The sequence below is a fragment of the Narcine bancroftii genome, chromosome 4, assembly GCF_036971445.1.
Source record: "Narcine bancroftii isolate sNarBan1 chromosome 4, sNarBan1.hap1, whole genome shotgun sequence".
Taxonomy (NCBI): Eukaryota; Metazoa; Chordata; class Chondrichthyes; order Torpediniformes; family Narcinidae; genus Narcine; species Narcine bancroftii.
Genome location: NC_091472.1, coordinates 207,861,368 through 207,884,740, shown reverse-complemented (window position 1 = coordinate 207,884,740; position 23,373 = coordinate 207,861,368). Strand labels below are relative to the sequence as shown.

General features: G+C 50.0%; 1 protein-coding gene across 6 annotated transcripts in view; it reads right to left on the bottom strand.

The window, feature by feature from the left end:
- Nucleotides 1-23,373, bottom strand: part of LOC138761518 (glutathione hydrolase 1 proenzyme-like) — a 99,874-nt gene that overhangs the window by 49,230 nt on the left and 27,271 nt on the right. For all 6 annotated transcript variants that reach the window (XM_069933785.1, XM_069933786.1, XM_069933781.1 and 3 more), the window contains 4 exons: nt 20,771-20,931; nt 17,187-17,336; nt 4,978-5,114; nt 1,909-2,096 (listed from right to left, as the gene is read on the bottom strand). In XM_069933785.1, the coding sequence (XP_069789886.1) occupies nt 1,909-2,096; nt 4,978-5,114; nt 17,187-17,336; nt 20,771-20,931 (636 nt within the window). The remainder of the gene's footprint in view (nt 1-1,908; nt 2,097-4,977; nt 5,115-17,186; nt 17,337-20,770; nt 20,932-23,373) is intronic.

Genomic DNA, 23,373 nt, shown 5'->3' with positions numbered 1-23,373 from the left:
GGCGAGAACCACGCCATCTGGCTGCTTTCTACACACATGAACCACACCGCCTGACCACATTTTACATACGGAAAGCACACCGTCTGTCCACTTTTAAAGATGTGAAGCACCGCCTGGCCACTTTCTACACACATGAACCACACCACCTGGCTGCTTTTTACAGGTGAGAACCATGTCACCTGGCTGCTTTCTACACACGTGAACCACACCACCTATTCGCTTTCTACAGAGGAGAACCACGCCGCCTGGCCGCTTTCTACACACATGAACCACACCACCTGGCTGCTTTTTACAGGTGAGAACCATGTCACCTGGCTGCTTTCTACACACGTGAACCACACCACCTATTCGCTTTCTACAGAGGAGAACCACGCCGCCTGGCCGCTTTCTACACACATGAACCACACCGCCTGACCACATTTTACATACGGAAAGCACACCGTCTGTCCACTTTTAAAGATGTGAAGCACACCGCCTGGCCACTTTCTACAGGCGAGAACCACGCCATCTGGCTGCTTTCTACAGACGTGAACCACACTGCCTGGCCACTTTCTACACACATGAACCACACCGCCTGACCACATTTTACATACGGAAAGCACACCGTCTGTCCACTTTTAAAGATGTGAAGCACCGCCTGGCCACTTTCTACACACATGAACCACACCACCTGGCTGCTTTTTACAGGTGAGAACCATGTCACCTGGCTGCTTTCTACACACGTGAACCACACCACCTATTCGCTTTCTACAGAGGAGAACCACGCCGCCTGGCCGCTTTCTACACACATGAACCACACCACCTGGCTGCTTTTTACAGGTGAGAACCATGTCACCTGGCTGCTTTCTACACACGTGAACCACACCACCTATTCGCTTTCTACAGAGGAGAACCACGCCGCCTGGCCGCTTTCTACACACATGAACCACACCGCCTGACCACATTTTACATACGGAAAGCACACCGTCTGTCCACTTTTAAAGATGTGAAGCACACCGCCTGGCCACTTTCTACAGGCGAGAACCACGCCATCTGGCTGCTTTCTACAGACGTGAACCACACTGCCTGGCCACTTTCTACACACATGAACCACACCGCCTGACCACTTTTTACATACGTAAAGCACACCGTCTGTCCACTTCTAAAAATGTGAAGCACCGCCTGGCCACTTTCTACAGGCGAGAACCACGCTACCTGGCCGCTTTCTACAGACGTGAATCACACCGCCTGGCCGATTTTTACAGATGTGAAACCACACAGCCTGGATGCTTTCTACAGACTGCTAAACTGCAATGTTTAAAAAACCATTTAGGCAGATACACGGATAGGTTTGGTTTTGGTCAGTGTGGGCAGGTGAAACTGTGGCCTTTTGCTCCTGGACGAGGGACCACACACACACACACACATACACATCACGCACTCATCCACATGCACACCCACACACATACTGACACACTCCCACATGCACACCAACACTCATCCACGCGCACACCCACACACACCTACATACATCCCCCACACACTCACGTTCACACACATCCATACCCACACACACACCTACACACACTCACGTTCACACTAATCCACACACACCCACACATACTCACGCACTAACACACACGCTCACATTCACACACTCATCCACATACACCCCACACCCACCCACACACTCACACCCAGACACACACATCCACACTCACACAGACTCTCTGAAACATGCACACAGACTCACACACTCATTCACAAACACTCACACTGACTCACAGACTCGCACACACTCACACAGACACATACACAGATACACTCATACATACACATAGACAGACACATACTTACACAGACACCCAAACACACACACACACACACACACACACACACCCAAAGATGGAGAGGAACGGAATCTCTTACTACTGGTTAATGGTGCTGGTGGCCGACACCGCGCTCCCGTCCTCTGCTATCACGGATATATGTGATGTTCCGTGGTTCTCGACCGTGTAGAACTCCGGATCATAGTACTCGATGGGGTGCGTTGTGTTGTCCGTGATTTTGGCCCAAGCCCCCGTGGCAAAGTGGGCCGATGTCATGTTAGCGATGACCTGTCGGAGAACAGATGAGGAGGACGCCGTGAGTCCGTGGATGGTTTTCTCCCTCCAGCAAAAGGCAGCGGGACACCCTTGTCGGGCACGGGCTGCGAAGGTCGGGGGTCTGTCGCCCCCACAACCAGAAGGAGTGGGTGTTTCCCACAGCGGACAGTGCGGGGGACCCTTCCCAAACACCCACTTGCGGAAAAATCGCCTCCCCTTCACTTCCAGCTCCTGGAACGTCAGGATATTTGGTCTGACCGCCGCTCAGCTTCCAGCATTCTGGGGCGGGGGGGGGGGGGGGGTGAAACGTCACAGGATCCCAGGGAAATCCACGCTGCTGAACCACCCCAGGTCAGCCCACAACCGCTCCCCTCGGTCCCACCCGGGACTCACAGCTCGTCCGGCCACGGGTTTGTCTCCACCTGCCTCTTGAAAGGTTCCAACATTCCTTCAGTTACCACATTAGGCTTCTTCAGGTGGATTCTCCGCTAAGAATGCACCAGAAGAAGAGAAAGCGCCCCTTTGATTTGCCTTTCAGGTGACAGCGCTAAAAGCGCAGCACTGGCCACCTGAAGGGACAGCTACACCGGGATGCGCATCTGAGCGCCCTCCGTCTCCTGTCCCTTGGGCTGTCAAGTTAGGATGGCTGGCTGTCATCGCGGGGACATCCCCCGTGGAATATCCCCACACGGATCACTCTGTCCCCCGGTGGAGAAGGGGGCTGGAGCGGCCGGCGGGGGAGAAGGGGCCGGCAGGGGAGAAGGGGCTGGGGCGGAGGCGAGTGAGTACAGCACTCGAGTCCGGTACCGGCATTGTTTCGGCCAGCCTCCTTCTCCCCCGCCGGCCGCTCAAGCCCTGCGGTTCCCGTGCTGACAGCCCAACCAGCTGCCCCTTTTTGGCGGCTGCATTCAGATGGCTGGGGAGGCCACTGTGCTGTGGCGATTAACCCTCTCGGAGGAGGGTTACAAAGTTCGCCTTGCAAGCGCCTCCTGCACATTCACGTGGCCTCCCAACAGCCGCATATCGCCAAAATATGTGGCTTTACAAGCGGGGAAATTGGCCACTTGAAAGTGCCTAATTGATATATTAAAAATGTTTTAGGTACTTGATATCATCCTCTATCTGCCGTAACGCACCCAGAGTCCCTGAGAGGGAGAGAAAGTCTTCCAGTACCCCTGGATTCCCCTCCTGCAGCCGCACAGACACCCTGTTCCATCCACCGGCCCCTCCAGCTCCAACCCCCCGACACGCTCAGGAAGCCTTCAGCGCCCGAGGCCCTTCGGCAACCTCTCCCGCCTCGGGCACCCTCTCGAATCCCGTCTCCAGCAGCCCGCAGCCTGGTGCGGGTCCTTTCATCGGCCGCCAGCACCTGGCAGAGATCCGTGACTGCTCGTTGACAGCGAACCGGAGCCTGTTTTGTGGGGCCCTCAGTTACGGAGCCCCTCGCTGTTCGACTGTCGTAGTCACCGTTCAGTAGGGTCATCTCCTTCTCCTTACTGCAGCCCTGGGTCGGCCCGCTGCTCCCCCAGAGCCCGCAGCCCCTCGAGATACGCTGCCCAGCTCAGGCGCCGCCTCTTAGGGAGAGAATCAGGAGTTGCAGGGATTTAAGCTACCCTTTCTTCTTTGGCTTGGCTTCGCGGACGAAGATTTATAGAGGGGGTAAAAAGTCCACGTCAGCTGCAGGCTCGTTTGTGGCTGACAAATCCGATGCGGGACAGGCAGACACAGTTGCAGCGGTTGCAGGGGAAAATTGGTTGGTTGGGGTTGGGTGTTGGGTTTTTCCTCCTTTGCCTTTTGTCAGTGAGGTGGGCTCTGCGGTCTTCTTCAAAGGAGGTTGCTGCCCGCCAAACTGTGAGGCGCCAAGATGCACGGTTTGAGGCGTTATCAGCCCACTGGCGGTGGTCAATGTGGCAGGCACCAAGAGATTTCTTTAGGCAGTCCTTGTACCTTTTCTTTGGTGCACCTCTGTCACGGTGGCCAGTGGAGAGCTCGCCATATAACACGATCGTGGGAAGGCGATGGTCCTCCATTCTGGAGACGTGACCCATCCAGCGCAGCTGGATCTTCAGCAGTGTGGACTCGATGCTGTCGACCTCTGCCATCTCGAGTACTTCGACGTTAGGGATGAAAGCGTTCCAATGGATGTTGAGGATGGAGCGGAGACAACGCTGGTGGAAGCATTCTAGGAGCTACCCTAGCAGGCCGTTAAAGCGGGCAGAGTAACAGCACCGTGTCCCCACTCCCCCCTCCCATGTCCACACTAGTGACAGCCCCGTATCTCTACTCCCCTCCCTCCCACGTCCACACCAGTGACAGCACTGCTATCTTCTCCACCCCATCGTCTTCCCCTTCTCCCTTCTTCCTGCAACAGGATGTATGCCAGATGGTGAGGGAGCTGGTCTGTGCGTTTGTCATCAGTTCGGACAGTCTGGACCTACTGCAGTAGATTTTCCCACGGTCTTGTCTACATTGAGCGTGAATGTGCTTTATTCCCGTTCCGATGTCACTGCCCTGCGAGTACATAATATGTCACTCGAGAAGTCACCCCTGGTGGTCGGGGCTCCCCTTGGGTCCATGATATCCAGAGAATTCATGGTTCCGTGTGAATGCTTCACCGGATACTGAGTCGTTTACTCATTTAGTGGGTTTCCAGTGTGAAAGGGGCAGTCGTGTCTCAGAAGGGACTCTCTTTTGCTTCTCTTTCACGCAGGGGAGCAGAGCCACACTAATGGAGACCCTTGCGGCAGGCAGAGGGCAATTTTAGGTCATATCTCCTGTTCTGCACTTTGTATGACATTGAATGTTGAACCTGTTCAGCTGCAGCGCGTACGAATTCTGCAGTAGATGCATAGTGTACATGACAATAAAGCGATCACCAGTTCGAGCAGCTTACCGCAGTAATGTTGACAAACCGGGGATCTCCCAGCATGCTCCTCTTTGCGAAGGCAAACTTAAAGGCCTCAATAATTCGGTGATAGGTCAGGGCTTTCTTTGTCGGTGTGGAGATGCTGTCGGAGGTGAAGTTATAACCTGTGAACGGAGGGTAAGGCCACGTGAACAGCGCTCAGGAGAACAGCTGGAAGGCAGGTCACTGATGCTTTCACACCAGGAGCAGGAGGACATTCATTCATCCATCCATCCATCTGCTCTACCATTCAGTACGAAATCTGGAGAACACCACCCAGTCCTCACTGAGGGATCAGTAGTGGGAGAGGGTCAAGAGCTTCAAATTCCTGGATGTCAACATCTCCGAGGATTCTGGAGCCTCCATGTCAATGCAATCACAAAGAAGGCTCATCAGTGGCTACATTTTGTGAGGTGTCTGAGGAGATATGGTATCTCGACCATGGAGAGCATTCTATTTCGTTGCATTACTGCCTGGTACGGAGGTGCCAACTCTCAGGACAAGAATAAACTCCAAAGGGTTGTTAACTCGGCCTGCGACATCACAGGCACCAGTCTCACTCCATTGAGGACGTCTACATGAGGCGGTGTCTTAAAAAAGCAGCCTCTATCCTCAAAGACTCCACCACCCAGGCCATGTCCTCTTCACTCTGCTACCATCGGGAAAGGTACAGGAGCCTAAAGACAAGCCCTCAGTGGCACAAGGACAGCTTCTTCCCCACTGCCACCAGATTCCTGAATGAACTGCCTCACTTTGACTTTTTGTGCATATTTTATTTGTTGCTGTCAGGTGGTTTATTATATGAATGTTTGTCCTGTGAAGCTGCCAAAAAACAATGAATTTCGTGACTTGTTTCATGACAAGAAATTCTGATTCTTGACCTGATCCATTAAATGCTGCCCCTCTCGCTCCACACCCTCAATACCTGTCTCCTACACTGCCTGCCTGTGGAGGCTGGTGTGGGACAAGACCCCAGCCACACTTTGCTCTGTCCACCACCACCCCTGTTGAGGGAAGGCCACACATGAACAGAAGGAACGCGCGTCACATTAGTCCCAGACAGCAATGAACCCAACAGCGTGAAGTCTGAGCTTTCCATTCAGGGAGCCCAGTCCCCCAGTTTCCATCCCTTCTTTACCCACTCCTGTTCTCACTTCTCTGTCCTTCTTCCCCCCACCACCCTGCAGCTCTCCAATGGACAACCCCCACCAGTATCTCCACTTTCCACAGACCCCAGTGGCCATCCATTTCAATTCCCCACCTTCAATTGTCTTGCTGACATGTTCGTGGTTCCATGCATGGCCAGACTGAGACCACCCGCAATTTAAACATATAACCACTTACAGCACAGATCAGGCCAGTTCGGCCCTACTAGTCCATGCCGTAACAAATCCCCACCCTCCTAGTCCCACTGACCAGCACCCGGTCCATACCCCTCCAGTCCTCTCCTATCCATGTAACTATCCAGTCTTTCCTTAAATGTAACCAATGATCCCGCCTCGACCACGTCTGTTGGAAGCTCATTCCACATCCGTACCACCCTTTGTGTAAAGAAATTTCCCCTCATGTTCCCCTTATAATTTTCCCCCTTCAATCTTAAATCATGCCCTCTAGTTTGAATCTCCCCCACTCTTAATTGAAAAAGCCTATCCACGTTTACTCTGTCTGTTCCTTTTAAAATCTTAAAGACCTCTATCAAGTCCCCTCTCAATCTTCTGTGCTCCAGAGAAAAAAAGCCCAAGTCTGCACAACCTTTCCCTGTAACTCAAACCTTAAAATCCTGTCAACATTCTCGTGAACCTTCTCTGTACTCTCTCTATTTTGTTTATATCTTTCCTATAATTTGGTGACCAAAACTGTACACAGTACTCCAAATTTGGCCTCACCAATGCCTTGTACAATTTCATCATAACCTCTCTACTCTTGAATTCAATACTCCGATTTATGAAGGCCAACATTCCAAATGCTTTCTTCACCACACCATCTACCTGAGTATCAGCCTTGAGGGTACTATTTACCACAACTCCTAAATCCCTTTGTTGCTCTGCACATCTCAGTAGCCGACCATTTAATGCATATGACCTATTTAGATTTGCCTTTCCAAAATGTAACACCTCACACTTATCTGTATTAAATTCCATCAGCCATTTCTCAGCCCACACCTCCAGCCTTCCTAAATCACGGTAATCTTCCTCACTGTCCATAACACCACCAATCTTTGTATCATCCGCAAACTTGCTTATCCAATTCTCCACCCCTACTTCCAGATCGTTAACAAACAATAGTGCACCGACACCGAGGACCGATCCCTGAGGAACTCCTCTAGTCACCGGCCTCCAATTGGACAAACAATTTTCTACCACTACTCTCTGACACCTCCCATCCAACCATTGCTGTATCCATTCCACTACCTCCTCATTTATACCTAATGCCTCCACCTTTTTTCCTAACCTCCTATGGGGAACTTTGTCAAAAACTTTACTAAAGTCTAAATAGACAACATCCACAGCTTTCCCTTCATCAACTTTTTTTGTAACCCCCTCGAAAAACTCAATCAGGTTTGTCAAGCATGATCTACCCCAGACAAAACCATGCTGATTACTCCCTAGCAATCCCTGTACCTCCCTATTTGTAAATAGCATCCCTCAGAACACTTTCCATCAACTTGCCCACCACAGACGTCAGACTCACAGGGCTATTATTCCCAGGATTACATTTAGACCCTTTCTTAAACAGCAGAAACACATACGCCACCCTCCAACCTTTGGCACTACCCCCGTAGCCAGTAACATCCTAAATATCTCTGTTAATGGCCCCACTATCTGTCCACTAGCCTCCCTGAGTGTCCTTGGGAATATTTTTTCTGGTCCCGGAGATTTATTCACCTTTATCTTTTTCAACACAGCCATCACTACCTCGTCGATTATCATTATATGCTTCATTACCTCCCCACTATTTTTCTTTACCTCAACTGGTTCAATATTTTTTTCCCTAGCGAATACCGAGGCAAAGAAATCATTCAAAATTTCCCCCATTTCCTCTGATTTCTCACTCAGCTTACCCTCATTATCTACAAGGGGTCCAATTTTATCCCTCCTTAATCTTTTACTTTTAATGTACTTATAGAAATCATTTGGATTTATTTTTACTCTGTCTGCCAAAGCCTCTTTGTGCCTTTTTTTGGCCTTTCTAATTTCTTTCTTAAGATTCCTTCTACACTCCTTGTAGTCCTCCTTCAAATTCTCAGCTCCCTGCTCTTTATACCTCTTGTACACCTCCCTTTTACTCCTAACCAAATTTCCAATATTCCTCGAAAACCAAGCCTCCCTATGACTTCCAGCCTTTCCTTTGATCCTCACTGGGACATATCTACTCTGTACCCTCAAAATTTATTTTTTGAATATCCTCAATTATTCATTTACATCCTTACCTGAAAATATCCTGTCCCACTCAATACTCCCCAAATCCCTTCTTTTCCTTCGAAATTTGCTCTTCTCCAATCCAGAACCTCAACTTTAGGCCCCTCCTTGCTCTTCCCTAAAACTACCCTAAAACTAACAGAGTTATGATCACTAGACCCAATTTGTTCTCCAACATTAATGTCCGATACCTGACCTAGCTCGATCCCTAACAGGAGATCCAGTATTACACCGTCCTGAGTCCCTTCTACTAATTGATTTAGAAAACAATCTTGAACACATTTAACAAACTCCACCCCATCCAGCCTTCTAACTGTATGGGTATCCCAATAAATGTGAGGGAAGTTAAAATCTTCCATGATCACTACCTTATGATTCTCACACATATACGTTATCTCCCTACAAATTTGTTCCTCTAATTTTCTTGGCCCATTTGGTGGTCTGTAATACATCCCTATTAGCACCCTCATGCCTCCTTCACCCCTCAATTCTACCCAAACAGCCTCACTGGACGATCCCTCCAGACCATCCTGTCACCTCACGGCAGTAATGTCCTCCTTAACAAGCAGAGCAACTCCTCCCCCTTTTTTACCCCCTGATCTATCACGTCTAAAACAAATGTATCCTGGAATATTAAGTTGCCAGTCCTGCCCCTCCTGTAGCCAGGTCTCACTAATTGCCACAATATCATGACCCCAAGTATCTGTCCATGCTCTAAGCTTATCTACCTTGTTCACTATGCTTCTTGCATTAAAATATATGCATTTCAGAGAATGACCCTCACATACATTCTCTTTTCTACCTTCTACCCTAATCTCCATCCTACCTTTGTTATCGTTTTTATTCTTATCTAGGTGGCCATACTCCCTTGAAACTGCTCTCACACTCTGTTCCCCTCCCCCCTGCCAAACTAGTTTAAACCTTCCCCCACAGCTCTAGCAAATCTGCTTGCCAGCACATTGGTCCCCCTCCAGTTCAAGTGGAGCCCGTCCCTTTTGTACAGGTTTGACCTTCCCCAGGAGAGATCCCAATGATCCAGAAATCTTATCCCTTGCCCCTTGCACCATCTCTTTAGCCACGCATTCATCCTCCACATCCTCCTATTTCTACCCTCACTAGCGCGTGGCACCGGCAGCAATCCAGAGATTACTACCTTGGAGGTCCTGTTTTGTAACTTCCTACCTAATTCCACATAATCCTGTTTCAGGACCTCATCCCCACTTCTAGCGAAGTCATTGGTCCCCACATGGACCACGACTTCTGGCTGTTCTCCTATCCCCTTGCAGAATGCTATGTACTCGATCAGAGATATCCCTGACCCTGGCACCAGGGAGGCAACATACCAACCTGGATCCCCGATCTCATCCCACAAACCTTCTATCTGTCCCTCTGACTAACGAGTCCCCAACTACAAGTATCCTGTTCTTATCCCTCCTTCCCTTCTGAACCTCAGGGGCAGCCCCCGTGCCAGAGACCTGACCCCTACGACTCGTCCCTGATAGGCTGTTCCCCCCAGCAGTATCCAATGCAGAATACATATTGCTGAGTGGCACTTCCACAGGGGTACTCTGCACAGGCACTCTCCCTCCTTTCCACACAGTCATCCAATTCCCTGACTCCTGCCTTCTAGGGGTGACTGTCTCCCTGTAACTCCTCTCTGTCACTGGCTCTGCTTCCCTTATGTAAGAGATCAGTAACACTGATCATTGTGAGAGATCAGTATCACTGATCTAAAAGAAAAGTGAGGATTGTGAGAGATGAGTAAAACTGATATAAAAATATGAAGATGAGGAAACTAATATAGATATATGGGTAAATGAATAAAGCCAGTATGAACAGGATAAGAAATGGATATTAGAATGTAGGAAGTAGAGTTAGTCTGAATAAGATAAGGGTCTTCTAGCCCTAGATAGAATTAGCAGGTTTTACATATGTAATTAGTAAGCCCTAGAGTATTAGCAAGTTCTGCATATGAAGAGTTTATAGCCCTGAGAGTTGGGAAGGTGTAAATTAGAACAAAGACAGGTTTGTGAATAAGGACAATGAGGATAATGACATGATGAGACACCGACAGGATACCCCCCCCCTGGTCCTCCAAGTTCACAGAAACAGCATGTAGGCAGGCAGGGTTGCCTAATGCCAAACCTATCCAGGAGGCAGAAGAATGTAAGGGGGAGTGTATTCCTATACTGAAATAAACTGTATAAAAGTTGGGTGAGCCCCAATGTATGTGTGTATTCCCAGGGTAAGGGGAAGCACCCAACTTTGCATTGTTGTATAATAAATGTTCTTTGTTCTCAATTTTTGTCTCGAACAATTTCTGTTAAGGTATTTCTGTTTCTAACACTTATGATCCTCAGTTCATCCAACTGCAGCTCAAGCTCCTTAACACGGTCATTCATTATAAGCAATTGGATGCACCTTTTGCAGGTGTAGTCGTCAGGAACAGAAACATCTGTGCTGTCTCTGATTTCCCACATCCCACAATTGGAGCACTTAACTACCCCAACTGACTCCATTTCCTCTTTTCTTAATATAAATACCCTTCCCACACAAGTAGCTCCTTCTCGCCGAATCCTCACTGGGCCACTCACCCACTGGGCCGCTCCTCGCTGTCCGCTCCCTCCCTTTCTACTCCTTTTATTAACCCTTACCAATTAACCCCAATTAACTCCCAGCTCCTCCTCCTCTCACCCGACACCAGGCACTGACTCACTGTCTCCTCTGACCCCGAGTCTGACCACTGGAGGAACAACAACTCATCTTCTGACTGGACACCCTCCAAGCAGATGGCATTAATATCAACTGCTCCAACTTCCATTAAACTCCTCTCCCCCCACCCCCAACCCTTCTTCCCTATCTCCTTCCCACATATTCTCTCTCTCTCCCTTCCCTTTGGCTCCACTAACAGAGTCAAAACCTTTCCTCTTATCATATCCAATTAACGCTTTTTCTTGGTTGACCCCCCCCCCCCCCCAACCCCGACCAATCTCCAGTCTTTATTCTGGTGCTTTCCTGTTCTTTGCTTAAGCCTTGAGGAAGGGTTCAGGGCCAAAATGTCAGTGATACATCTGTGGATGCTGCTCGAGCTGCCAAGTTCTTCCAGCGGAGTGTGCTTGCCTTTGGATTCCAAAGTCTCCTGTGTGTTCCCGGTCTCTGCACACCTCCCACCTTCACTTACCTACTCTCACCTGTTGTCACTTGGCCCCAGAAGACTATTCAGCCCATCAAGTCTCCTCCACCATTCAAATCACGGCCGATGTATTTATCCTCTCAAGCACATCTGTAACCATTGACATGCTCATCAAGAGCCCACCAGCCTCCCCTCCTCTGCTTTTTATTCTTGCTGCCCCCCCTTCCCACCATTATCCTGAGATTTCAACTGGAAATGCTTACAGATCATCTTCCTCCACAGATGCTGCCTGACCCATTGACTCTCTCCAGCTTCTCTCCATTCACTCAGGTTCCCAGCACCTCACTCCGGACCCCTCACTGAGCCTGTATGCCTCAGTAAAATACCCTCTCGCTGAGGAACCTCTCCTCCCAGACATCAGCCTGATGCACCTCGAGAGTTGAGACCTCTGACATTAGACCAGAACTCCATACGACTGCCCAGGAGGGCTTCCCCCAAGGACTAGTGTAGGTGCAGCAGGTACATTCCTGGACCTCATGCCCTTGGCAGTGAAAGCTCAGGTGCGTCTGCCCCTGAACTGCTTGCTGCTTTTGGGGAGAATATAGATGGTGGGAGGGGGAGGGGAAGGGTGTTGACTGATGTTGACCAACAACTCAAGGTGTTCGCTCATGCCCATCAGCAGATGTGAGGCTCACCAGCGATGGGGACACAAGGAATCCGGAGAATGGATGGGGACAGGGCCTGCGGAGTGGGACAGGGGTGAAGAAGCTCTTGTGGACACCGGCAAGGGTTGATGTGTGATGACTGTGGGTGGACCAGGGGTGAAGGGGTGGGTACAATGGGTGGGAAGTGGGTGAAAGGGTGAGTACAGTGGGTGGGATGGGTGAAAGGGTGGGTACAGTGGGTGGGATGGAGGTGAAGGGGTGGGTGCAGTGGGTGGGACAGGGGTTAAGAGGTGGGAGCAGTGTGTGGGACGGGGGTGAGGGGGTGGGACCAGTTGGTGTGTGGAACACCACTGGTCACCGGCAGCACCGAGCCCTGTGGACACCACTGGTCACTGGCAGCACCGAGCCCTGTGGACACCACTGGTCACTGGCAGCACCGAGCCCTTTATAGCCCCACTGGCAGCACCGAGCCCTGTGTACACCACTGGTCACCGGCAGCATCCTAATAAATCTTCTCCATACTTTTTCTATCTTATAGATATCTTTTCTGTAATGAGATGACCAAAACTGCACACAATATTCCAAATTTGGCCTCACCAATGTCTTATACAACTTTACCATAACATCCCAAAGCTTGTACTCAACATTTTGATTTATGAAGGCCAAGATGCCAAAAGCTGTCTTTACAACCCCATCCACCTGTGATGCCACTTCCAGGGAATTATGTATCTGTATTCCCAGATCCTTCTGTTCTACCACACTCCTCAGAGCCCTACCATTTACCATGTATGTCCTACCTTGGTTTCTCCTTCCAAAATACAACACCTCACACTTGTCTGCTTTAAATTCCATCTGCCATTTTCAGCCCATTTTCCCTGCTGGTCCAGACCCATCTGCAAACTTTTAAAACCTTTGATGTCTACAACACCTCCAATCTTAGTGTCATCTGAAAACTTGCTGATCCAATTTACCACATTATCATCCAGATCATTGATAGAGATGACAAACAACAATGGTCCCAGCACTGATCCCTGAGACACTCCACTAAATCACAGGCCTCCAGTCTGAGAAGCAATCATCCACCACTACACTCTTCCTTCTCCTGTCCAGCCATTGTTGAATCCAGTTACTACTTCACCATGAATACCTAGCTTCTGAACCTTCCTGACTCACCTCTCATGTGGGACCTTGCCAAAGGCCTTACTAAGATCCATGTAGACAACATCCACAGCCTTTGTCAACTTTCCTGGTACCTCCTCTAAAAACTTTAAGATTTGTTAAACATGACCACAAAGTCATATTGATCACCCCTAATCAGTTTCTGGCTATCCAAATTATTGTGTATCTGATCTCTGAGAACACCTTTCAATAATTTACCTACCACTGACGTCAGGCTCATCAGCCTATAATTTCTAGGGTTACTTTTGGAGCCTTTTTTGAACAATGGAATAACATGACCTACCCTCCAGCACCTCCCCTGTGGCTAAGGACATTTTAAATATTTCTGCAATTTCTACACCAGCTTCCCTCAAGATCCGAGGGAATATCCTGTCAGATTCTGAGAATTTATCCACCCTTATTTGCTTTAAGACAGCAAGCACTTCCTCCTCTTTAATCTGTACAGGTTCCATGACCTCATTCTTGTTTTCCTTACTTTCCACAACTCTGTGTCTGTTTCCTGGGTGAATACTGTTGCAAAAACCCATTTAAGATCCCCTCACCCCCATCTCTTTTGGCTCCGTTCAAAGCCAACCACTCTGATCTTCAAGGGGACCAATTTTGTCCCTTACTATCCTTTTGGTCTTAATATATCTGGAGAAACCCTTAGGATTTTCCTTCACATTGTCTGCCAAAGTAACCTCATGTCTTCTTTTATCCTTCCTGATTTCTTCCTTGAGGTTTTTCTAGTATTTTTTATTCTTCTCAAATACCTCATTTGCTCCATGTTGCCAATACATTCTTCCTAACCAGATCCCCAATATCCCTTGAAAACCATGGTTCCCCATTGCCTTCTAACCTTGCCTTTAATCCTGACAGGAATATACAAACTCTGTTCTCTCAAAAGTTCCCCTGTGAAGGTCCTCCACTTACCTCACACATCCTTGCCAGAAAACGTCACGCAATCTAGATCCTTTCTCATTTCCTCAAAATTGGCCCAGACCTATCCTTCTCCATAATTAACTTAAAACTAACGGCATTATGATCACTGGACCCAAAATGTTCCCCAACACCTACTTTTGATACCTGTTCCATCTCGTTCCCTAATAGGAGATCCAGTATTGAACTCTCTCTAGTTGGTACCTCCATATATTGATTGAGAAAACTTTCTGAACACATTTGACAAACTCTAAACCATCCAGCTAAACCAACATATCCAGTCAATATGTGGAAAGTTAAAATCCCCTATTATCCAACCTTGTGTTTCCTGCAGCCGTCTGCTATCTCTCTCCAGATTTGCTTCTCCAATTCTCACGGGCTATTGGGTAGTCTATAACACAAGCCCATGAGTGTGGTTATACCTTTCCTGTTCCTCAGGTCCACCCATATAGCCTCAATAGATGAGCCCTCTGGTCTATCCTGCCTGAGCTCAGCTGTGATATTTTCCCTGACGAGCAATGCCACTCCTCCCCCTCTCATTCCCACAGTTCTATCATGTTTAAAACAACAGAAGCCCAGAACACTGAGCTGCCAGTACAGTCCCTCACCCAACATCGTCATTCCACATGCCAATCCAGGCTCTAAGCTCATCTGCATTTTGCCAACCACCAAGCACCCAGCCTATCATTTCCTGTCATTGTCTCCCTCCCTTTTGAAAGGATGGTGACATTTGAAACTTTCCAAACTTCCGGAGCCAAACCGGAATTCAATGATTTCTGAAAGATAATTTCCACACTCTCCTCAGATATCTCTTTAAGAATCCTGGGGTGTAGTCCATCCAGTCAGATGATTTCTTCACTGTCAGACTTGCCCAGCACCAGCACCTTAGTAAGAGTGACTACACCTATTTCTGCCCCTTGACACTCCCCATCTTCTGCCATACTGCCTGGTGTCTTCTACAGTGAAACCTGACACAAGATAGTTTGTCTGCCATTTCCTTATCCCCTACTAGTTTCTCCCAGCTCATTTCCAGTGACCCTATGACCACCCTCACCTCCTTGTGCTCTTTATGTACCTGAAGAAAGTTTCACATCCTCTTTTCTGCTACAGGCCAGCTTACCTTCATATCTTACTTTTCCTTCATGCTTTTTTAGTTGCCTTTTAATCATCTAGCTTCTCCCTAATCTTTCCTTGCACTAATTCCCTCCCATTTGCTTTCAGCTGTCTTTGTCCTCCTCGCCAGGCCCGGTTGCCTCATCCCTCCACTCACTTTAGAACACGACTTCATCCTTGGCATGAATTTATCTTGTGCCATCTGAGTCAAGCTCAGAAACACCAGCCACTGCTGCTCTACCGTCACCCCTGTCTGTGTCCTCTTCCCACCAACTTGGGCCCTCATACCTCTGTCGACCCCTGTATTCCACTGGTTTACACAAACATCTGATTTTTGTTTCTCCCTTAGCCGCAGGGTGAATTCTATCACTGCATCCTAAGGGTTCCTTTGCATTCAAATCTGGTTCATGACTCAGATCCCTGATCCAGAACTGCCTTTGCCCACGTTAGCTCAGCCATGAGTTGCTCTTAAAAGCCGTCCGCAGTATTGAAAAAATTCCTCCTCCTGGGATGCAGCATAAAACTGACTTTTCCATTCCACCTGCGCATGAAATCCCCATGACGTGCCCTTTCTGTGTGCCTTCTCTATTTCCCTCTGTGATTCACATGCCACATCCTGGAGGCCTGTGCACAACTCCCATGAGGGCCTTTTTACCCTGACAGATAGTTATTCCAACCACATGGATTCTACATTTTCCAATCCAATGTCTCTTCTCTTCAACAGGTTGATTCCACTTCCCACAAACAGAGACACCCCATGCCACCCCCTGCCCCCATCCACATACTTGCCTGCCCTTCTGTTCAACGCAAAGAGATGGGGGTGGGAAAAGCTGAGGTGCATGGAGGGGACATGGGGAGAGAGGAAGGAAGGGAGACGGGGGCGAGGGAGACGGGGGCGAGGGAGACGGGGGCGAGGGAGACGGGGGCGAGGGAGACGGGGGCGAGGGAGACGGGGGCGAGGGAGACGGGGGCGAGGGAGACGGGGGCGAGGGAGACAGGGGCGAGGGAGACGGGGGCGAGGGAGACGGGGGCGAGGGAGACGGGGGCGAGGGAGACGGGGGCGAGGGAGACGGGGGCGAGGGAGACGGGGACGAGGGAGACGGGGGCGAGGGAGACGGGGGCGAGGGAGACGGGGCGAGGGAGACGGGGCGAGGGAGACGGGGCGAGGGAGACGGGGCGAGGGAGACGGGGCGAGGGGGCGAGACGGGGGGAGACGGGGGAGACGGGGGGAGACGGGGGGGGAGACGAGGGGGAGACGGGGGAGTCGGGGGAGTCGGGGGAGTCGGGGGAGTCGGGGGAGTCGGGGGGAGTCGGGGGGAGTCGGGGGGAGTCGGTGGGAGTCGGGGGGGAGACGGGGGGAGACGGGGGGAGACGGGGGGAGACGGGGAGGGAGACGGGGGGAGACGGGGGAGTCGGGGGAGTCGGGGGAGTCGGGGGAGACGGGGGAGACGGGGGAGACGGGGGAGACGGGGAGTCGGGGGAGTCGGGGGGAGTCGGGGGGAGTCGGGGGGAGTCGGTGGGAGTCGGGGGGAGTCGGGGGGTGTCGGGGGGTGTCGGGGGGTGTCGGGGGGGAGACGGGGGGGAGACGGGGGGGAGACGGGGGGGGAGACGGGGGGGAGACGGGGGGGGAGACGGGGGGAGACGGGGGGAGACGGGGGGAGACGGGGGGGGAGACGGGGGGGAGACGGGGGGGAGACGGGGGGAGACGGGGGGGAGACGGGGGGGGAGATGGGGAGACAGGGGATCAGGCAGCATGGCCACACATCTCACCCTTGAGGATGTTGAGGATCAGTGCCAGCACTGGTCCACTGGATGGAGATTCAGGTGCAAGCAACCTGTAGTCCCCAAGCTGCAGGTGGACGGGATTCTTCATGACTTGAGCCTTGTAGTTTGCGAGGTCGTCCAGAGTCAGGATTCCACCTGTGATCAGAGAGGAATAGAGTGGGTTTGTGAACCCAGAGCAGGGTCTTCAGCTAGCGCAGAGGGTGAGCGCAGTCTCCACATTCAGCAAGTTGCCTCAGTTGCGCCTTCATCTGGTGGATAGCAGGTGTAGCCTAGCACCAGTGGCAGGGTTTTGGGGCTTAGCCTGGATCTGTGACACAGTGCGCCAAGCTGCCAGCACCAGTAGCCCATCCCTGCGTACGACAGGGAGGTACACGTGGAGTCTGCAGATATTGGGGTCCAGTGTCGTGCAAAGTGCTGGAGGATCTCATTCGGCCGAGAAGGGAAGCTCTCTGGTGGGAGAGGGAAGTGGGTGGACAGCTGGAGGAAAGGAGGCACAGGGATGGGGAAAGGCAGAGAAGGGGCCTCAGGTGCTGAAAGCTTCCTGACCATGCTGGAGGTTTGGGTCTGGAACTTGGGTTGCTGATCGATCGAACAGGGGTCTGCGGGACGCAAATCCATGGGCACTCAGCGACCCCGAAGGGCCTCTCTTTTGCTTCTCTTTCTCTGACTGTAAAGGGCACCAGGCCACGCTCTCGGCGACTCTGTCTGCCTCACAGCTGGTAGAAACTGAAGTACATCATGTATAATTACATTTTAATAAAAGGAACCTTTGACCTTTGAACCGTTGACAAACACCAGGTCGTGAAGGTAATGAAAGACTCAAGATCCATTCACATCACCATAGGCTATTCAGCCCACTGTGACTGCTCCAGCATTCGGGTCATGACTGATGTAGTATTTCTTTCAAACCCCTTCACCTCCCTATAACCTTTGATGCCCTTACTAATCCTGAACTATTATCCTCTGCTTTAAATAACTTGGCCTCCACTACCGTCTTTGGCAATGAATTCCACAGATATCCCACCCTCTGGTGCAAGAAAATGATTCATCGCTCTGTTCTAAAGGCCACCATAACAATCATAGAAAATCACAATCTTTTGATGAAACTTCGCTTCGATATCTGCCCTCAGGTCTTAGACTCTCCCACTGCTGTAAACATCTATCCACTCTGTCCAGCCCTGTCAATATTCAGTACGAGTCAATGAGATGCCCCATCCTTCTGAACTCCACCATGCACAGGCCCAGAGACAGTGGCAGATTAACCATTAGGCTGAGTAGAGGCCTAGAAGGTAAGGGGGCCCGTCACAACTACTGGTACACCATAGAGCCACTTGTTAATATGGGTGCACATTAATTTTGGGTCCACCTGTCAGTCAAGGTTCATGAAGTAACCCCATTCACCTGTCAATTAGCAGCAGGGTCTCCGTCCCATCTATCAGCTCGGGCTCCAATCAATCAATGCTGGCGTTTGTACGCCCGCGTGACCCTGAGGTCTGCCTCCTGCAGCAGAGCTCAGCTCGTGCAGCCTTGCTCACGAGAGGTTTACTTTGTTAAAAAAGACACCCCTCCTCCTGTGTTGTTTTGCATCGAGACTGTTATTTTTAGAACTGATTTTATTTTTCCTTTTGTTACAAACAGATTTTTCAAATTATTCGGGGCCAGCAGACGGCTTCTGTCAGGTAAAGTTTGGTTTGATTTGAATGAAGTTTTCCCTCCCCTCCTCCAACCAGTGTATTCTCAGCACATACCCAGCAGATAAATTTAGACCACCTAAATGGAACAATTTCACTGTATTCTATTCAATGAAGGGTAGGGGCCGTGAGGCAGGGGGGTCTTACTAAAGCTCAGCCTAGGGCCCGGGTGTAGTTAATCCACTACTGGTCCAGGGCTATCAAATCCTCCTCACATGTTAACCCTCTTATCCCTGCTGCTAACGTTTCCTTCTGACACAGGAGGAGGCCATTTGGCCCATTGACATCTTGCCAACTCTCAGTGCAAACACTTCAGTGCCAAGGACCCCTCAGGACCCTCTCCAAATCCTTTCCTTAGATAGGGGGCCCAAAGCTGCTCACAATACTTCAAATGTGGTCTGAACAATGGCTTAAAAATCTCAGCTTTTATATTCCAGGTGTTTTGGAACTGAATGTGAAGGTTGCATTTGCCTTCCTTACTACTGATGCAGCCTACAAGTTAACCTTTAGACAATCTTACACTAGAACTCCCAACTCCCTTTGGATCAATTTCTGAATTCTCTCCCCATTTACAAAATAATTCACACATGACCATATGCTTCCCTACATGGGATACCATTCGCCACGCCTCTGCCCAACTTGTCCAAGTCTCTACCAAACCACCTCCCACCCTCACCCCAACACCTTCACTGTGGTCGCATGAGGGACCACACTTTTACCCACACCTCCTCCCTCGCTGCAGCCCGGGGCCCCAAACAGGCCTTTCAGGTGAAGCAATACTTCACCTGCGTATCCGCAAGGCCTAATTTATTGCATCCGGTGCTCCGTCTGTGGCCGTCTCTACTGGGTGCAGACTGGGAGCACCTTCTCTCTGTCCACACCAGTGACAGGGATCTCCCAGTAGCCAATCAGTTCAGTTCTGTGTCCCACTCCCATACTCACATGTCTGGCCATGACATCATGCACTATCCCACTAAGACCACCCGTAAATTGGAGGAACACCTGATTTTCCATCTGGGCACTCTTCAGCTGGATGGCATTAACACCAACTTTTCAGGTTTATGCTTGCCTGCTCTCCTCTCCTCTCCTCTCCTCTCCTCTCCTCTCTCCCCCTTCCCTCTCTATTCACTGAGCCACTCCTCCACACTGCTGTGTCCTCCCTCCCTTCTCCACCCATTACCTCCCGCCCTTGGAACCATCCTCCTCCCCCCACACCTCCCTGTTCCCTTTTAATTTAGAGGGCAACATTTTCCCAAACCCTGATGAAGGGCTCAAGCCTGAAACGCTGGTTATGTACCTTAATCTTTGTAATTATAAAGGACACTGTTTGACCCACTGGGTTTCTCCAGCTTTGTATGTGTTCTCTCCCTCTGCAGATTCCTGGGTTCCTCGACACTACCTGCCCCTCCACCTATTATCAACAAACTCTGCCCCAAAGCCATCAATTCCCCCCACCTAATCATTACCGTACAATGTGAATAGTGGCAAACGGATACCAACCCCATGTGGAATGTCACCAGTCGCCAGCAGCCAGCCAGAAGGGGTTTAAGATCTGCTGCTCCTTTATCCCCACTCTCTGCCATCTGCCAGCCAGCCAGCCATTCTTCTCTCCATTCTGGAACCTCTCCCGTTATACCATGGACTCCTACCGTGTTCATCAGCCTCACATGCGGCACCTTGTCAAAGGCCAACTGAAATTCCAAGTCAACACCACCATCGACCCTCACTACTTCCTCATGTTACATTTACTGTTCTTTTCCACGTTGCCTGAAAAATCAGCTGCTCTTGTACAGTGATGATCGCTGGGCGCCTGAGGCTGGCAGCAAAGTGGCAGAAGGGTGAGCCCGGCATGCCCTTCTCCATGACCAGCCTACCCACCTGCCCTCCTGACGTCTGCCACGATCTGGTGGGACAGAGACCCATTGTAAAATGCATTGGCGCCTTCTTCCGCCAGGATCTGGTAGGTCTGAGCCAGCCTTGGGAATCTGATGATGTCATGTTCCTTGAGTATGGTGCCATTGGAGTGACAGAACACTGAGCTGTAGGGAAAAGAGTGAGGCCATAAGACCACTTAGCTCATCGAATCTGCCCCGCATTCTATCACGGCTGATTTACTAACCTTTCCAACCCTATTCTCCTGCCTTCTTCCCTTAACATGGTCAAGAACCTATCTACCAATGACTTAGCCTCCACAACCATCCGCAGCAACAACTTGCACAAATTCCCCATCCTCTGGGTAAAGGAATTCCTCCTCATCTCTGTTCTAAAGGGATGTGTTTGTATTCTGAGGCTGTGTCCTCTGGTCCCAGACCCTTCCCCCACCATAGGAAACATCCTCTATTCAGGCCTTACAGTATTTGATAGGTTTCAATGAGATCTCCATCCCCACTCTTTAGTCTAAAACTCCAACTAGTTCAATCCCAGAGCCTTCAAACAGTCCCTCTTATGAAAAATCCTTTCACTCTGGGGATCATCCTTGGAAACCTCCTCTGGACCTTCTCCAAGCTCTTCCTGGAGTCCAAAACTGCTCACAATACTCCGTGTGGACTGACCAAACCTGTATAAGGCCTAGGCATCACAACCCTGCCCATTTGCTTTCCTTACCACTGGCTCCACCTGCACGAAGGTACCAGGTCCCTCTGATTTTTGAACTCATTGCCCATTTAGAAAATAGTCTGTGTCTTTATACATTCTCCCAAAGAGCACAACCACTTCATACATTTCTCCATCTGCCTTTTACTTGTCCCATCTCCTCACCTGCGCGGACAATTGTGGAGCCCAAGTCATTGGTAGATAGGTTCTTGACCAAGTTAAGGGGAGAAGGCAGGAGAATGGGGTTATCTCAGTCCTTCTGCAGACCTTCCTCAACACTACCTGCAAACATAGCCACAAACCTATCTAACAAACCATTTAAGCCAGAGCATTCTCAGTGGAGGTCCTAAACAGCTGTCCCCTCCACCCATGGGGCACATTTAAGTAAAAGCCTTGTTTTCTTTTCACTGCACTCAACATCAATATTTTTCATGTAGTTGGTAGGAGACAAGTACAGAAGAAACAAACTAAATGAAGCTTCACAGGGAAGGGGGTCCCATAAACTTCACAGGGAAAGGGGTCCCATAATCTTTGAGCAGAGTTTTCAGGGGCCATAGCTGAAAAAGGTGGTGTAAATCATCAAAACACGTCATGAAAAGGAGTTGCCGCAGCACCAAGTCCAGCGGAACTTGAGATGGTGACAGGTAAAATAGATGGGGGAGAGCCAGTGGATGTGGTGTACCTGGACTTCCAAAAGGCCTTCGATAAAGTCCCGCATAAACGACTGGCTTATGGGATTGGGGGCAAAGTATTGATGTGGATTGAGAACTGGCTGGCAGGTAGAAGACAGAGAGTTGGGATAAATGGCTCGTTTTCTGAGTGGCAGGTGGTGACCAGTGGGGTGCCACAGGGATCTGTACTGGGACCCCAGCTGTTCACAATTTACATTAATAATCTGGATGAGGGGATTGGATGTAATATCTCCAAATTTTCAGATGACACTAAGCTAGGAGGGGTTGTGTGCACGGAAGAGGGGTTGTGTACAATGTGGATAAATGTGAGGTTATCCACTTTGGTAATACAAACCGGAGGGCAGATTACTATTTGAATGGCAATAGATTAAGAGATGGGGAAGTGCAGCGAGACCTAGGGGTACTTGTACACCAGTCTCTGAAGGCGAGCATGCAGGTACAGCAGGCGGTTAAAAAGGCAAATCGTATCAAGAGGGTTTGAGTATAGGAACAAGGATACCTTACTGCAGCTGTACAGGGCCTTGGTGAGACCAAGGAGTATTGTGTGCAGTTTTGGTCACCTTATCTGAGGAAGGATGTTCTTGCAATGGAGGGAGTGCAGAGGTGATTCACCAGGCTGGGATGGCAGGAATGGCAGGAGTAACTTATGAGGAAAGATTGCACAAATTGGGATTGCACTCGCTGGAGTTTAGAAGATTGAGAGGGGATCTCATAGAGACATATAAAATTCTGGCAGGACTGGACAGAGTGGATGCAGATGGGATGTTTCCAATGATGGGAAAATCCAGAACCCAGGGCCATGGTTTGAGGATAATAGGACCGAGATGAGGAGGAATTTCTTTACCCAGAGGGTAGTGAATCTGTGGAATTCATTGCCACAGAGGGCAGTAGAGGCAGGTTCATTAAATATATTTAAGAGGGAATTAGATCTATTTCTTCAGTATAAAGGTATTAAAGGTTACGAGAGAAGGCGGGGACGGGGTACTGAACTTTAAGATCAGCCATGATCTCGTTGAATGGCGGAGCAGGCTCGAAGGGTTGAATGACCTACTCCTGCTCCTATCTTCTATGTTTCTATCTTTCTATGTAACACTGCCGATCAGAGGATACTCCACTGGTCAGCAGAATAGCACTGGCCAGCGGACACGCCACTGGTCAGAGGACACGCCACTAGTCAGAGGACATGCCACTAGTCAG